This window comes from Conger conger, chromosome 9 (genome assembly GCF_963514075.1).
Source record: "Conger conger chromosome 9, fConCon1.1, whole genome shotgun sequence".
NCBI lineage: Eukaryota > Metazoa > Chordata > Actinopteri > Anguilliformes > Congridae > Conger > Conger conger.
This window is the reverse complement of record NC_083768.1, coordinates 13,238,370-13,255,294: the sequence shown is the minus strand read 5'-3', so window position 1 is coordinate 13,255,294 and position 16,925 is coordinate 13,238,370. Positions and strand designations below refer to the sequence as shown.

The window sequence follows — 16,925 nt, the reverse complement described above, 5'->3', positions numbered from 1 at the left end:
TTTGGCAGAACAACTTTTTTTTCCTGTGCCTTGAAATCGCACACATTGGTAGATGGCAGGGCAGGCCTATGTGCCCCATTAATTGGAAGAAACATACTCGTGACAAGGTGCTACCTCATGAGATTTTACAATAATGTCAAAAAAATAGATTTACCGGTGAATGTGCCATTGAGGTAAATGAAAGCAGACTGCCTGTTAAACTTGCTTTATTGCCTGTTTGTGTCTCTCTGTGCCTTGCAATCAGGTGAAGAATGGACGGAAATGGAAAGAACACAGTGGTTAAACAAAAAAAGAATGCCAGTCAGATTTGAACCATTGAATCACCCTTTAATCACTGAAGAATACTTTAGACTCTGTCCCTTTGTTTTTCATAGACAGGAACACCAGAAGTCACGTTTCCCGGCCGGGGGGGGGGGGGGTTTGGTGGCCGTGTTCAGCAGTCATTTCACAATACAAAATTTCCCTTGGCGAGACTCAGGCTGCTCAGCACAACCTGTAAGAATGACAGAAGCTCAGGACCCCTTCCAATACTTGTGCATGACAGAGCTGGAACCGTGGGCTGGGTTTCCAATGAATGAGAGGAGGTGAACGACAGATGGACACCCCCATGAGTCACGGAGGTACATCCTGAGATCAGAAAAGAGAAATGCCCGGGTCGCAGCGACAGACGTTAAAAATAGTGCGCGGCCTTCCTCCGCCGCCCAACGCGAGTCCCCTTCTCTGCCATTTAGATAATACAGTATGTCACCCATACAAAATAAACTGGTACCGATATTCGTACACCTACAACACAATGCGATAAAAAAATAATTCCTTTAAATGGCACTACTAAAGCACCAACCGACACTCGCACGTCATGAAAACACTTATCTCTACGTGATAGTCAACTTAAATAGAAGTCTGTAGATATAGCTACTCTTTTTTTTTTTTGTATTTTTTATCAACTGTCCTGGAGACAATTTAAAAGCAAAAAGCGTGTCTTTCGGCACCAATAAAAACGCGTCGCTGGTCGAAGCGAGCACTACGGCACGTCCGTAGAAAGCCTGGTGTCTCTCTCTCTCTCTCTCTCTTACCGTTGTCCTTGGTACATTCAAATGAAAAAGTCAGCAGTTTCAAAGCAATGAAAAAGTTCTAGTAAATTTCCTCTTTTTTTTAAGTTGATGAATGAGAAGGACGGTAGCAGGATAAAAGGTGAAGCGGACAGGAGGAAGTAGTCGATGCGCGACGTTGCTTTGGTACGAATCGGCGCCTTAAACTGTCCTGCATCGGCAGCAACCAGATGAGAGCTGGAAGACTGTGTGTGTGCGTGTGTGTGTGTGTGTGTGTGTGTGCACGTGTGTGCGTGATATAATGTATAATATGTATAATTGTATGATTAAAGATGGTGTTTTGCAGCACACATCTGCCATGTGCCCATTGTATGCTCATGCAGGGCCCCTCTTGATCCTCTGACGGGTGTTGGTATTTGTCTGAAAGGTGAATTGGGAGCACAGCTAACATCACGGGTCACGGGTGGGGGTGGGGTGGGGTAGCAGAGGGGTCGGGGGAGTGTCGACAGGCGGCCGCAAAAAAGGATTCGAAGCGTTCCAGTAAGCAGAAGGAGCGCGCTCCTCTCTTCTCTCTCTCTCTCGTCCTGTCCTGAGGCCCTCTTCACTCGTCCTCTTCCTCCCGCAGCTCCACGATGTCATCCAGCTGGCTCCCGCACCGCACTTCGTTCATGGGGGCGGAGTCTTCGTGCTCTGCCGTGGCTTCACCTTCCGCTTCTTTCTTTTTCTTCTGAAACGGGAGCAGAGAGAACCGTCACCTCCACAACCGTCCCCTCCACAACCATCACCTCCATGACCTTCACTTGTACGTCACCTCCACAACCTTTACCAGCACCATCACCTCCACAACCTTCACCTCCATAACCTTCACCAGCAGCATCACCAACTGTCCTGTTTCGGTCAGCTCTTATGTTCTCATGGGGGTGGGTCTTATCGAGGGTTCGGAAATGTTGAGTTTTTATTCCACTTGACCCTTTGAAGAATAGGTTCTTTGGAATGCTTTTTCAAAATTCTAAGGCAGTGTTCTAGAACTCAACTGCTTTCTATTACCGGTAGTGATTGTTACATCAGCATGTTCAGTTAAGAACATTCTAATCACATATTTGTGATCATACACCTTAAAGGGTTAAATGAAATGAGCCGGTTGTGGTGAGAACAAGTGGCTTAGAGACAATGGTGACTGTACACAATACAGGCCTCACCGTGCTACATGAGAGCTAGCACCACCACAGGATGCCTCACTGATAGCCACGAGTAACCTACAAGAGCCTGGTGTGTAATGTAACTGGGGGACCCAGTGGAACAAAGCCAACTGGGACAGCCTCTTTAATGATTTTAGATCTTGTCAAAGGCCATGGCACACAACCAGGGAAGAGGGTACAGTTTCCCTCTTATAAGGGCCCACTCTACTCGAGTGTGCCACTGGACTCAACTAACAAAATGTCTCTCAGCCAGGATAAAAGACAGGCTTTTAACAATTCCATCTAATCCTGCTTAGTTCCTGTCCGGTAGGTTTCCCTCCTACCTCCTGACATTTCAGGAGCGGGGAACCAGCTGCCCTTACCTTGCCTGCACTCTCCAATCAACCGAATCTGCTAAGCACAGGCACTTGAGCCGCCATTTTAAGCCCTTAAGGTGTGAGGTCACAAATATAATGTTCTTTCACTGATCTATGTTCCAATGCTGATACACTGCTAATTGAAACCAATGGAGTTCTAGAACAATCGGAATTTAAAAAAGAAAAAAAAAAAGCATTACAGAAAACTACTGTTCAAAGGGTTAAAAACTCAAAATAGCACTGGCCCTTTTTGGCAGCTATGAATATCAACTGGGGTAAACTTCTGACACATTTTCCACTGACTGAACCAAATTTATGTTCTGCACATTTACTGGTGAAATTAGTCTCTTGTGTTGCTTGTACTGTATATAGCAGATGCTTCAAGCTGCATTTTAGAGCGAAAATATACAGCACATAAATTTGTATAATATTATTTTATATGGACACACTTTACTCATTAACTGTCAGAATATGCATTCAACTAAACCGTATTGGAGCTTCTTGGTGGCAAATCCTGCTGATACACTAGGTCCAAATGTACAATCTCACACTGAATCCTATATGTTAAGTGCCTGTGATTTGGGCCAGAAGCCCCTTTGATCAGCACACACACACAAGCTGACAGAGGATCTTGCAGTAAAGAGACCAGCCATACCAGGTGAGGTATGCTCTTGTTCAAATGAAGTAAGGCTATTTGATGGGGACTGGGGCAGGTGGTGGGGGGCGGTTTTGTAGGGCACTGAGACAATGTTCTGGCACCGGTTTGTTCTGGCACTGGCTTAACCCCCCAAGCTGTCTCCCACGAACAGTCAACATTGCCGACAGCAGCCTCTGGGAAGAGTGTTGATGTTGATTCTTTTTACACTCCTCTAGAGCTCAGTCGCAGTACGAAACCCCATCACACCAGCACGTTTGAGCTTCCCCACACCCTACCACACATCTCCTTCACAGCAACGTAATGCTTCAAGCCGCCAACTTCCACAGCCTAATACCTCAACATCACTCAAGTTCAACACGTACGCATTAGAGAGACTCAGCCATGCTGAGAGCTGTCCTTGTTTGAGCATCCATCTTACTTCGAAATGGATACTCTGAATGGTCATTAAACTAGTTTCCATCCGTTCTTTCTGAGGCTGAGAACACGTAGGTGTTTTCCTCCTACTCGCTGAAAAACCTTGAGGCCTTCGACCAGCCTTTCCGACGCAGACATACCTGTTTCCGATAGACGTAGCAGGCAGCTATGGCCACCATGGTGGACTCTCCCAGGAAACCAGCCAGTAGAGACCCCACACCCAAAGTGGCTCCATGGACCCTGAGACACAAACCAGGATACATCTCACCAAAACACCAACACTCTGCATTTGGAAGAGTATGTGTTAAACCAGCGCTACCCAACCACGTTCATGGAGATCAACTGTCTTGCCGGTTTTCATTTAATTTCAACCAGATTCTACTAAATAGCACCTCAAAGAGATCTCTAGCTGTTGAATGGGGTGTGCTTTTGTTAAGATTGAAATGGTAATCCTCCAGGAACAGGGTTGGGCAGCCCTGTGTTAAACGGTTCCCATTTCAGGTTCATAAGTAAGGTAACACGATGGAAAAATAACTACATCGGGCTAGCATGGGAGTGAGTGAAAGGTTTTCACAGCAGGGGCGAATTTTCAGAAAATGAATGCTTTCTATGTGAACCCATTCCTTCACTAAATTTGAAGAGATGTTTGCATGGGAATATGTACACACAGCTCTGCAGTAGCTTCTCCAAAATAAACATTCTTTTATAAGAGTAACTCCATAGCACTTTAAATTTTGGTTGCACAGTTCCTGCTTACTTATGACAGTATTTACCCCAATATACTACTTTAATACTACTTAAATTAAGTCCAAAGACATGCAGATTAGGTTACTGTAACTGGAGAGTCTAAATTGCCCCTAGGTGTGCTCCTGCCATTGCCCTTGACCAAGGAACTTGGCTGGTGTTGGTCCCTGTGCACTGCACTGTGGCTGCCTACTGCTCCTAAGGAACTAGGGTGGGTCAAATGCGGAGGACACATTTCATTACCATAGAAGGCAATAACAATAAAACTGAATCTAATATCTAAGATCTTAATATCCTACCAAAGTTTGTAGTTCCAAGACTCAGTTTTGCAAGCTTGCATTGGGCCCTGCCTAACTGAATTCAGGGGCCTGTTCCACAAAGCAGGATTACTGAGTTAGCCAGATAAACCCCCCAAATCTGGAATGTGGACTGAAGTAAAAAGAGCTGTTCCAAAGGTTTTATTCAGTGCAGTTATCCAGCTAACTCAGCTTTGTGGAGCAGGCCACAGATATCGAATGTTACTGAATCTGGGGGTAAATGAAACCAAACAGCACGTTTTTGATAGCGAAAAACAGCAGAGTGGTTGTGCAGTGGTAACTTCACTGTGTGCTGCCTTTCACTTTTGCCAAGCTAACGCCCACATATCTTTTACATTAAGCGCATGAATAATTGAGGCAGCCCGATGAATAATTCAGTCTGAAGTCATTTGACAACACCGCTGACATTTACTTGCAAGCCTGAGAGAGGCAGGGGGAAGCGGGAGCCGCATTCATCCTTTCGTCCGGGTCAAAGGGGCCAGACCCGTATCCCACGCGTACAAGTGCAGCCTCACAGCGAGTCAGTTTCTCTGAGAAACACATTTAACTCTGAGGTGAAATCCTTAAAACTCGCCCGTGGAAAAATCTGGGGATTTTAATGCTTACGACAAATCTCAGGCTACCCAATATCAATGTCGGGTTATTCGAAGAGATTCCGGTTTATTAACCTCCTGAAAGTATTTTGCATTTTTTGCACATACTGCAAGTTGTTTTGGATGACAAAAACATGGTGCAGGTGAAATTTTAATTCAATGTCCCTTATTTTAAGAGAAAACTGAACAAAGCTCAGGGATGCCACAATTGTATGTCGTCGTTTGAGGACACATGGTCTCAGGAGGTTAGAATGATGGCCATTCTTTAGATTTGCTGTTTAAACACTGCAAACGGTAATATGTCACTGTTTCTGTATCATGCTACGTATGGTATGATAGTGTGTACTTGTAATGCATGAGATTTCTCTATAATTTTGGCAAAGTGGTCCTTTGCCAGTTGTTTTCCCTCAATAACTACAGCAGGTGTGTTAACTGCAAATCCCAGGCATCTTGACTACAGACACACTGGTTAAGGCAAGTTCTTGAATAGAATAGGTTTATTTTGCACCAATGCTACTTGTTTTGCCCAAATTAGTCCAGTCTATATCATTTCATATCATGTTTGTGGATTATGCAACCACATGAAAAATATGTATTTTAAAGCCAGATAAAGAGCAGCTGACATGGAACACTTTATTTTCCACCATGTTAGAAATCTTCTGCAGGGCGGATTATTTCCCCTGTGAGAGCGTACTTCCTCATGATGCTGACAAACGCAGCATGAACCTATTGTACCACTGCAGGTAGCACATTTCAGACATATTTACTATAAATTACCTACTTCCTGTACCGGCATATTTCGGGGTTTTTGGGTCAGCCCGCTGCCTCGGTCCAGATGTCTCACCCCATCTTGTTGTTGGAGGGAAGTGTATTTTCGGAGTGGTGGCTGGACCATTTGTGAATACTGATGCCAGTGTTTCACTGAAAGCTAACTAATGCTCTAAGCTACATTTTATGTTGGATATTATAACTAGGAAACCAAGTGCTACTGAACCTCATGCACAAATGTACCTTTTTAGGAACTGCCTAGATCATTTCATTTACATTAGTAGACATACATTTAACTCTGAATGGAATTGAATCAGAGGGCATCCATCTTACTGTCTGTGCTTCATCCACTGTTAAGACAGACCTGTTAAATCTCTGCAACCATTTTTAGTTTCATAAATAGTATAAGACCTCCCTTATACTATATATCCCTGTTCTTGCCATCTGTGCTGCCTAACTGGTGGGTGTTCATGCTCATCACTAAAACCTCAATTCAGAAGAGCCCAGCCCAGCGCCCACTCTCCTCTGAGACACAAGGTCCAGTCACTGAATCTTTTTACTCCGCAATCGGACCAGTTAAGCTCGCACAAACACTCCCTCGAAGGGGGGACACTTCCTGTTTAGTTTGTGTCGGTGGACGATTGACACAGAGCACCCACTGTGGCGCTCTCCCCTGGTGACACTTTGGGCAATTTGGCCCCGCCCTGCAAAGCAGCCGGCCCCATTCCGCACTGACACATTCCAGATTCATTACCAGGTCCTCAGGCCCGTCCACGCATTAGAACAATGCCTCAGCGCGGTGAGTCGCTTAGCAACCCCGCAGCCCAATTTTCGAAGACCAAAAAAAATGTGGATGTTTCTATTTATTCTCTGGACGCGTTGCCGTCCGGTGGAACGTGTTGTGAGAAACAGGAGAGCCCACAGAGAGGTGCGCTAACAGCTGCTACGCTTACTGTGACAAGCCTTGAAGCTGTAAGTCACGATGAGGGCCTCTCTGTGTGAGCAAAGTATGAGAGGAATGCGGCCGTGGGTCAGCGGGCAGACGGAGTGACATAGCCACACATTTATTTCGGGGAGGTGGGCTGAGCACTCCTCTCTAAGATGTTTTCAAACCGACAAACTTTCGGCCGGGGTCACGGGTGCAAAGGGCCCGGGGTGTTATGCTATGGGGTGTTTCGGGGAAATGCAGTCACAGACATGCTTTGCTGTTGCTTTCTGTTACTGCGCACATTTCACTTAATCCCATTTTCCCAAATAGCCTCTGAATATCCCTGGAATGTAGGAATTTTAACCCTCAGCTGGGCCGTTGATCAAAAGATAGGAGTGTGCGACTGTGTGATGGCTAAAGTCCTGTAATGGCAGAGACGGTTATCACCAGCACCATTGCTGGAAGGCCACACCATGTACTGTGGGCGAAATTAAACCGCCCTTGATGACATCACATGTCATTTGAACAGAGAGCTTACTCTGCCTTCAGAAATATATTAAATTGACCTTTGAGTATACATCATTTGGAATCAGATTATTAAAAAAATGTACTGATCTGCAGGGCATTATGGAATTTGGAGTTTTGCGCGTAGAACTCATCGCTTCTACTCCTCGGATGAGGTCTGTGAATAGCTTGAAAATTAAGATCGCCGATCTGACGTGAAAAAAGAGTAAATAAGAGCTCAGGTGTTGGGGGGAGATGTTTGTGAGTTGGGGGGGGGGGGCATTTATGAGGTGTGGTGTTTGGGGGGGGGTGTTGGTGGGGGAGGGGTGTTTCTTGTGGGAGGGGGAGCATTTGGGAGCAGGAAGTTTCTGGGGGGGTGGGGGGCGAGACGTTTTTCAGGTGTGCTGTTTGTGAGTGTGTGGGGGAGGGCGTTTCTGAGAGGGGGTGTTGGTGGGGGAGGGGTGTTTCTTGTGTGTGGAGGGGGAAGCGTTTTTTGGGGGTAGGGGTTGGCGATGGTGAGGTGGGGTGTTTGTGAGAGGGGGGGGCCATGGTGACGCGGGGGGGGGTTTGTGAGGAGGGTGAGGGTGGTGATGTTGAGGCGTTTGTGTGGGGGGGAGCATTTTGGGGGGGGTTTGTGAGTGGGGGGGGGTGTTGTTGAGGCATTTGTGTGAGGGGGGGGCGATGGTGAGGTGGGGTGTTTGTGTGAGGGGGGGCACGGTGAGGCGGGGCGTTTGTAAGAGGCGGGCGTTTGCGGCAGAGCGGCGTACCCCATGTACGGCAGCACGATGAGGCTGGTGATGAGGACGATGATGCGCAGCACGGAGCTGGGAGCCAGGACGAAGGTCTTCTTCAGCGTCATCAGCCACCCCGTCAGGTGAGCCCGGATGGTCACTATGGAGACGCAAGCGCAGCGTTAGGAAGGTCATCAGCATTTTCAGCATAAAACAGCCAAGTCGCTGACACACACAAAACATATCCTCCGTACACCTGATATTACACACTTAATAAATACAACCATCTGCCTACCTCATTATCCCTGATTAACGGTGTAAGAGCACAAATATGTAACAATCACTACTGGTAACTCAATGCAATGGTGTCCTTGAACACCGACTTACAATGTTGAAAGTAACATTCAAAAAAGCCTACTCTTCAACGAGTTAATGATGTCAAAACGCTAAATTACCTCAGACACAGTGACTAGTGTGTCTCCCAGCCAGTAAGCAAGCACTATTCCCAAAACATGCTACCCCATGTTTCCTACATGTTTTTGTGTAACTTGACTGTTTCTACATGACATCCTAATGAACTGGATAATGTTATTAGAACGCCATGTTGCACAACATGAAACACAGTCATGGTTAATTCAAAATGAATTATTATGCATTAATTCAGGATGCAACCCCAAGCATAGTATAATGGTTCCTGTCTTTGTATAAACATCCATGCTCTTCCTGTTTATTTCCACCCCAAGCTTATTTCAGAGATAAAGATATAAGATATCCGCAGTGATGCTACGATGCACATTCTTCCCAACAGAAATCAACACGGAGGACTGTTTTGTCCGTAAAATAATGCACAAATCAACAATCTTGAGCAATAAAAAATCTGCTAAAGATTATATGAGTCATTCCAGTCTTCACTGGACTACAAGAGGGCCTGTCCCATGGAAAGAGCCATGGTGATGAAGACTCAGCTAATCCTGTCCCATGTGTGGCTTATAGAGGTTTAGAGTGAGGAAGAGCCAGTCAGGCAAAGCAATACTGGAGTGTAGTCAGGCTCCGCCCAGGCACCAGTCACGGGGAGCTGCAGCAGCCCCTGAGTGATGTCACTCCTTCAGACGTCTCATTGTCTTGTGTTTCAGGCCTGAGCGGGTTCCACTGACCCAGGCTGAAAGTGATATGTCTTGTTTGTCCTGCTGGTCTGTCACACAAAGGGGGCCATGTTTGTGTCTGTGGCTGATGTGTGCTAAGACAAACAGAGGGATGGGGGGGTTTCTGCATGCAGAGGGGACAAGGCCCAGGGGACCTTTCTGGGACCGCCCAGCCAGGCTGAACCTGCGGAGGGGTGGAAGGATGGAGGAAGGGAAGGATGGAGGGAGCGATAGAAAGATGGAGGAAGTGATGAAGGAAGAGGAAGGGAGGGACAGACAGAGGGATGGAGGGAGTGAAAGCGGGAGGAAAGGATGGAGGGAGTGATGGAGGAAGAGAAGGAGAGGGGGACAGATGGATGGACAGAGATGGAGGAGGTGAAAGAGGGAGGAAAGGACAGAGTGAGAGAGGGATGAGAGGCTCTACCTGGCAGGGGGAAGAAGGAGAAGATGCGCAGGGGCGCTACGCAGCGTTCGGCGAAGGCGTGGTTCACCCCGATGATGTCCACCAGGATCTTCTCCGAGATGTGAGGGGTCCAGAACACCACGAAGCACAGCTGGGGGAGGGGAGGAGGAGACTGAGCTCAGGGGGACAGATCGCAACCATAAAGCTCTTTCTGCTGCCATGCCGTGAAGTTTATCATTATGGATTTTGAGAGTATCTGGGGCCTGTTCCACAAAGCGGGAACACCAAGTTAGCTGGATAACTGCACAAAGAAGTACCTAAGCTCTTTTTACTTAGTCTAACTCCTGTCTTATTCAAGTTTTTGAGTATGTATGTCAGCGGTATAATGTGTATGAATGGGCTAATGAGAATTCTATATTGCATTTAACATGTTATCCAAAGTTTAGCATTTTTTCCTTTTCAGAAAAATGGCTTAAATGCCTATCAGGCTTAGTATAAACCCAGTGACAATGAGGGTGGATCACAGTAAAACTAAATCACAGTTAGCAAAACCCCGTGTCGTCAAACTAGCATAAAAAAACTGGTACACAAATGTTCCTGATGAGAGAGCTGTAATGCATAAGAACATTTCTGCAATCTAGTGATGTGTCCAACGGAGCAATACGCACAACAAAAGATGAAAGGAGAAAGATGTACTGAAAGGTACATCAATGCCCCGTGGAAACGAGTGAAAAACAAGAATAGTGCCTTACTGAGTCACTGCCCTCTCTACACAGTTAGGTCTCCTTCACAGCCAGACAGATGTTCTCACAACCTGTTCTTTTGGTTTTTCTGTGATAAATGGTGTGATTCATGTGGGAAAGCATTAACATGCAGACCACCAGAGTAATGAAAGGGAGGGCTTCTCACACGGGCACTAAATGGCTTGGCAGTGCTGAACATAATCCCAAAGTACCAGAGATTTCAGTGAGTTTAGTATCGTTAATAAAAATGTCATTGGCAAATCTGACAATTAAAGTGGTGTAACTGGCAGGATTGCTTGCACCTAATAAGGCCATGCTTTAAGAATAACACCTAACGCCTGAAAATGGGACCTCTGTCTCAGGTGGTGGGTGAGCTGGGGGCCCAGAACCAACCCACACAGGCAGGCAAACACCAGGAGGCTTGAACCAGCAGCCATGAGTTTTCAATGGGGGGTGGGGGGTGTCTGGAACTCTGGTACTGCCGGGGCCAGGTGGCCAGAACCAGGCCTGGCTGACATGCCCAGGGGCACCACCCTGCCCAGGAGAGGGGGCCCCCTGGGTGAGAAGGGGACCTGGGACTGAGGCCCATTTCTGAAAAATCAATATCCAATATACGTATTTTATGCTTAGAGAGGCTTGCATAGAGCCAGCTGTGTCACCTTAAACAAGATTAATGGGTACTGTACATTTATTTAGCAGCATCATTATTAATACTTAGTTTAGCAGTATTTTCTCTGTATATTTAAGTTCATTACCACCGACCAGTGATAGTAATAATACATTCTGCGCAACTAAATTTAGAAATGCACAAATCATGTGGTCCTGCATACCTTGCATAAAGAGCATCTTAGCAAGGGCGGTCTAGTCAGCAAGTCTTTTCTGACTTTGAGCTCACGGGAGACTGGTTTGGCAACCAAAGCCAAGAGTGAATCTGTTTGCATTCAGAGGCAGAGTAGCCCGCGGTGAAATGTCCAGGGATAATTCTACTCCTACTGTATCCAATACGGACCACGATGTTCTCTGCAGCCGTTGACTTAACACTTAATATTCTACAGTGCGCCAACCAGGCCTGCATCGGAACGCACTACATAACATGAACCGAAGAGAGTTACTAATCTACAGTTCAGTCACGTGTTTCCGACCTTCTTCTTGTACTGTATATCGAGAGAGAGAGAGAGAGAGAGAGAGAGAGAGAGAGAGAGCCAGAGCCCTAACTCCCATAAACAGCAGCAGAATCTCTAACCGCGCGTGACTCTGTCATCTCGTACCCGGCCGACCACACCCGAGCCTGTTAAGCACCACAATTTACATCACACAGACTGCCGGCTCCAGAGGAACCCGGGGGGATTTGGGCCTGGGACGTCACGCTCGTACGATCCCGGGGCACAGCCGTTTCCCGCTCCCACATCCGCTCCCGGGCCGGGCCGCAGACCTAGACCACCTGCACCCTGGAGGAGTGCGCCAGGCCGTCTCAGAGCAGAATGCGCTATCCAGCGTCGCATGCTTTTTATTCGTCTCTCCCTAGGGATTCTTCCCCAGTTAATTTCCCTTGTTGAATTTGCTCAGTGGCAGCAGTGCAGGCTCACGGGAAAACTAGCATCTCTAGGAAGCTCCTCGGATGACTCTGGTTTCCCTTTCCGGTCATGCTACAGCTGTGCCAAACCAAAACAAGTGGGTCTACCTGACTAATGTGAATAGTTATACATGTACACCTTATTAGGTTACAGCTGTGCACCAGCTCATTAATGCAAATATCTAATCAGCCAATCATGTGGCAGCAACTCAGCGACGCATAAAAGCATGCAGACATGGTCAAGAGTTGTTGTTCAGACCACAATAACTTAAAGAAAGTTGCCACATGGGGAGGCACTCGATGAAGAAAAAACACACAAACACTTTCACCGTTTTGTTACCACTGGCTAAAGCACCTGTACTGGAGGGAACCGCAGTGGTGAAATGAGCTTAAAAAGTCTGGTTTTGGCTGCTTGCACTAAAGCCTAACAGTAACTGTAATTAATGACTGAAGCAATTGGTGCATCAGAGCAGCTCAATTAGCAATTACTTGGAATCACAGAAACAGTGTGCTCTGTCAGTCCGCCCCAATCCCATGATGATCCTCAGAAATACGGCCTGAATGGCAGATTTAATAGCCCCTGTCGCATTGATCCGAAGAGCCTCCTACCTCAGCCGCAGTTCTGTAATACCCGCAGGCCGCTGATTTTGTGGATATTGTATTCAGGGGCACCGCTGTGCACAGAATGAATGGCCCGATACAACACAAACAGAGGTTAATTCAGGAGCTGCGCTGGGGCAGAGCAGCTGCTGTCAACAGGCTCCCCGCGGTTCTGCAGAACTAACATTACGTAGCCCCAGCACGCTAGTGCTTCTGCAGCACCATGCTAACATTACGTAGCCCCAGCACGCTAGTGCTTCTGCAGCACAATGCTAACATTACGTAGCCCCAGCACGCTAGCGCTTCTGCACCACCATACTAACATTACGTAGACCTAGCACCAGGCCCCAGCACGCTAGTGCTTCTGCACCACCATGCTAACATTATGTAGCCCCGGCACGCTAGTGCTTCTGCACCACCATGCTAACATTACGTAGACCTAGCACCAGGCCCCAGCATGCTAGCACTTCTGCACCACCATGCTAACATTACGTAGCCCCAGTAGGCTAGCACTTCTGCACCACCATGCTAACATTACGTAGCCCCAGCACGCTAGTGCTTCTGCACCACCATGCTAACATTACGTAGCCCCAGCATGCTAGCACTTCTGCACCACCAAGAATAGCACAAAGCAATGCATGCAGGCTATTAGCCTGGCATTATGGAAATTCTTCATTATTTAATAAACCATTTAATAACAGCAATATGTTTCTCTTGGTTGATTTTGTAGGCATTATGCAAAACAGTATTATAAACCAGCTAAGAGGCACGAATTTCTATGGTTGTTTGTTTTGTTTTTGTTATTATGTGCGTTTTAATGTTTTGTTTTGCTTGCCTTCTTTAGCACGTGCCCACTGCATTCTTTCGCTGATACCTCACAAAATGTCACCACGCTGCGACCACGGAGGGTCTTGAATTAGCGCCCCAGCGATCACGTGGCTGAGAGCGGTGAGAGGGTTCGGGCTTGAGGCCGGGTGGCTGGGTTCACCGCTGCTTTTTACGCCGACGGGGCCTTGTTTACAGGACGCAAACAGCAACATCTGGTGCCGCACGCGCCTTCCCCTTCTCGCCGACCCATTAAACGCGCTCCCTGTTTTCACAGGGCCTCTTCAGAATCACCCCCGGGGGCGGATCGGATCCTGTTAACATCAAAAGCACTTTGTGCTTTTCCCAGGTGATTTTTCCCAGACACGCTCCTGGTTCACTTTTTACAAAAACATGTTTTGGAAAGGGATGAACGTTCCTTCCTGGGGGGCGGGCCGGCCTGACGGACAGGTTGGGACCTGCGAGAGAGCGCTCGGTAAAAACAGCCAGGGGAGCGTGCGAAACCCCCGTCACTCCCTGCTGACGCTACATTTTGGACCTGCTATTACTGCAGGGGTCAAAGACAAACTGGGTGAAGCTGTTTGCTGTCAGTGCTTTTCAGAAAAGCTATGCCTATTTTGAGATATAATACCATATAAAGATATGGTTGTCTGGAAATAGAGCACAGTATTCCGACAAAAAAAAAAGTGCCCAGCACTTTGACCCGGAGTACACATTCTAGTTAAAGGGTAAACAGGGGACACTGTGTAAACGTGTATAATCTGCATCTCCGGTATTACGAACGTCCACTGTTTCTTTTTTTACATTTGACACATGATTATGTATGATATGTATGATATGATATGAAGCCTTTAATCTCTCAGGTAGATGTCATATGATTCTACTTCATTCTGTTCTGATTAAATACAATTTCTTGCATTTCTCAGCTTCAATAAAGACGTAAAATGTACATTATTTTTCTCAAGATGAACGTACTTAGGTTGATCTCATGTGGTTGAATAAAGTTCAGTTATGGGTAAATCTTCCATTGACTGCTGGCTGTTACGCAGCAGGGGCTTGTCAAAAGCAGGAGAGACAGTGCATGGGAATGGGCAATATGGCACAGTGAGCCAATCGTAATGAGTACCTGTCATGAGCAGAACAGGTTATGAAGGCGATTGTGCGATGCATGATTGCAGGCTATGGTAGAACGGCAGTAGAAAGGAGCCCTTCTTTACCAATGAACTCCACACAGCATCGTCTCAGCCCCCTTCACTGAACAGCATTCCTATTTGACTGGCTGTCGTAGTTTAGCTCTGTTACTGAGGCTGTGAGCCACACAACGCTACACAGAAATACCAGCTTAACACTGAGTTTCCCATAGATTCTTTTCTGCTTCTATTTTTAATCAAAATAGGGAAAGCGTGAATACATCTTGCTATAAATAGTTGTATTATTAACAGTGAGCTTTGTGACTTGTTTTTCAAACTATGGTACCTACATTAGTTATTTGTCTGACCTCTTTTATCCAAAGTGACTTACCCTTGATTAGACTAAGCAGGGGCCATTCCCCCCTGGAGCAATGTCGGGCGAAGAGCCTTGCTCAAGGGCCCAACAGCTGGACTTATCTTATTGTGGGACTAGAACTACCACCCTTTCAGGTCCCAGACAAGCACCTAAGCCACTAGGCTATAGGCTGTACTTAATTCTAACACTGTTTCCTTCAGGAATGCTTTATGCAATGTAACTTTCACGTTGCTATAGATACTGTTCTACTGCTTTATTCCTGAGCACTACGATATGAACTGCTCCATGCTCTGAATGAGTGTTCACTGAAAGGGTGCAAAGGAAATGTGCAGATTATTAATTTAAAAAACAGCGATACAGAGAACCTCCAATAAGGAGGAGCGTGTGTAATTTTCCAGTTCAGTCCCCTTTGCCTGCATTGACAGCATCAGGCACAACCACCTCTCCCAGGCTAATTAAGGAGGCTATGCTAGCTGTATGGCAAGATCAGAGGCAGCAGAAGGTTTTCAAAGCCACCCAAACAAACCGAAAAAAATGCCTGCGCTGTGTGTTCATCTCCCAACAGTAGGTCCCCTCTCTGCTCTTGTGCGAGACGTATGTTTGAGTGCGTTTGCCAGGAGGCCATGGCTATGCCTGCCTAGCTCACCCCCCACCCCTCATTCCTTTAACCACCGCACTTGACTTCAGACCAGCTGGGTCCCAGTGATTAGCATGTGACACACCAGTCAGCGACACTGGCCCGCAGGACCGAACTAAGGAGGGAGTAACGGCCCTTTAGGTCCACCTGACCAGATAAGAGACGCTCCTCTTGGCCTGAGACCGAGAGGCTGTTCCTTCACTTCCTCCAGCCTTATCACTTCCTGCCTGGGCAGCAGCAGAATGGGTTTCACCCCTAAGAACGGGTCTGTACGGGGAGATAGCACCGGAATGGCAGCAATAAAAGACATATTTCTACTTCATTTGGAAAATGAAGCTCTGTTTTTTCTTCATTTTCCGCTAAGCCGCTACGTCTTCCCTCATCTATATTTGTCATCTGCATAATTATTATTTGCATAATTATTATATGTAGAATTATTGATTTAATTTATTCACTTAATCTAAATTTACGGTTAAACTCACTGTTTGCCCAGTGCCGGTCAGAAGCAGATGGGCTCCCCCTCTGAGCTTGGTTCTGCTCAAGGTTTCTTCCTGTTAGTCAGGGAGTTTTTCCCTTGGCACTGTTGCTCTAGGCTTGCTCTGAGGGGGTTTCAGGTGTGGGCTCTTTGTAAAGCTGTTATGTGACAACCTTGTGTTGTAAAAAGCGCTGTACAAATAAAATTGAATTAAACTGAATTGATTTGAACTTTTGAGAAGATAGACCTATAAGTGTATATAATTATGGTGCATATTTAAATGTTTCCCCCTCACCTTAGAAGACCCGATGCACACCTGGATGTTATTTTGAGATATCATGAATCCCTTTTTGGTAAACAAATAGTTTTCAACATAGCTGGGAATTTATGTATCATTTCTGACATTTGAAATGATTTTCTTAAGGCTCATTTAACCCAAAGCCTCAACGCGTAAACTTTTCGTCTCACCCGGGTGAACCACTATGTTTTTCTATGAGAGAACCTCACTGCAAATCCGTCAACACAGATCCTGGAAACCGCTCAATGAACTTGGAGACAACCACTGCTGGGAACTTGAGGCAGTGCACTCCGAATGACACACACACTTTTTCGAAAGCTCGGCGTTGCGGAACACCTCAAAACACCAGCGTCTTTCCATTCGTCTCCTGTTCGAAAAAGGGTTCTTTTGTTTCAAACAAAAAGTTATCTTTCGTTTTCAGTATACCGGTGCCTTTACTCCTCACTACAAGCAACATGCTAG

The 16,925-nt window shown here is 46.5% G+C and overlaps 1 protein-coding gene across 1 annotated transcript in view; it reads right to left on the bottom strand.

Moving 5' to 3' along the window:
• Nucleotides 1-306: 306 nt before the first annotated feature.
• The window catches only part of LOC133137589 (progressive ankylosis protein homolog B), a 39,168-nt gene continuing 22,549 nt past the window's right edge, over nt 307-16,925 (bottom strand). The window contains exons 9-12 of the mRNA XM_061255929.1: nt 9,828-9,957; nt 8,298-8,421; nt 3,817-3,916; nt 307-1,776 (exon numbers count right to left, since the gene is read on the bottom strand). Coding sequence (XP_061111913.1) covers nt 1,651-1,776; nt 3,817-3,916; nt 8,298-8,421; nt 9,828-9,957 — 480 coding nt within the window. The 3' untranslated portion in view covers nt 307-1,650. The remainder of the gene's footprint in view (nt 1,777-3,816; nt 3,917-8,297; nt 8,422-9,827; nt 9,958-16,925) is intronic.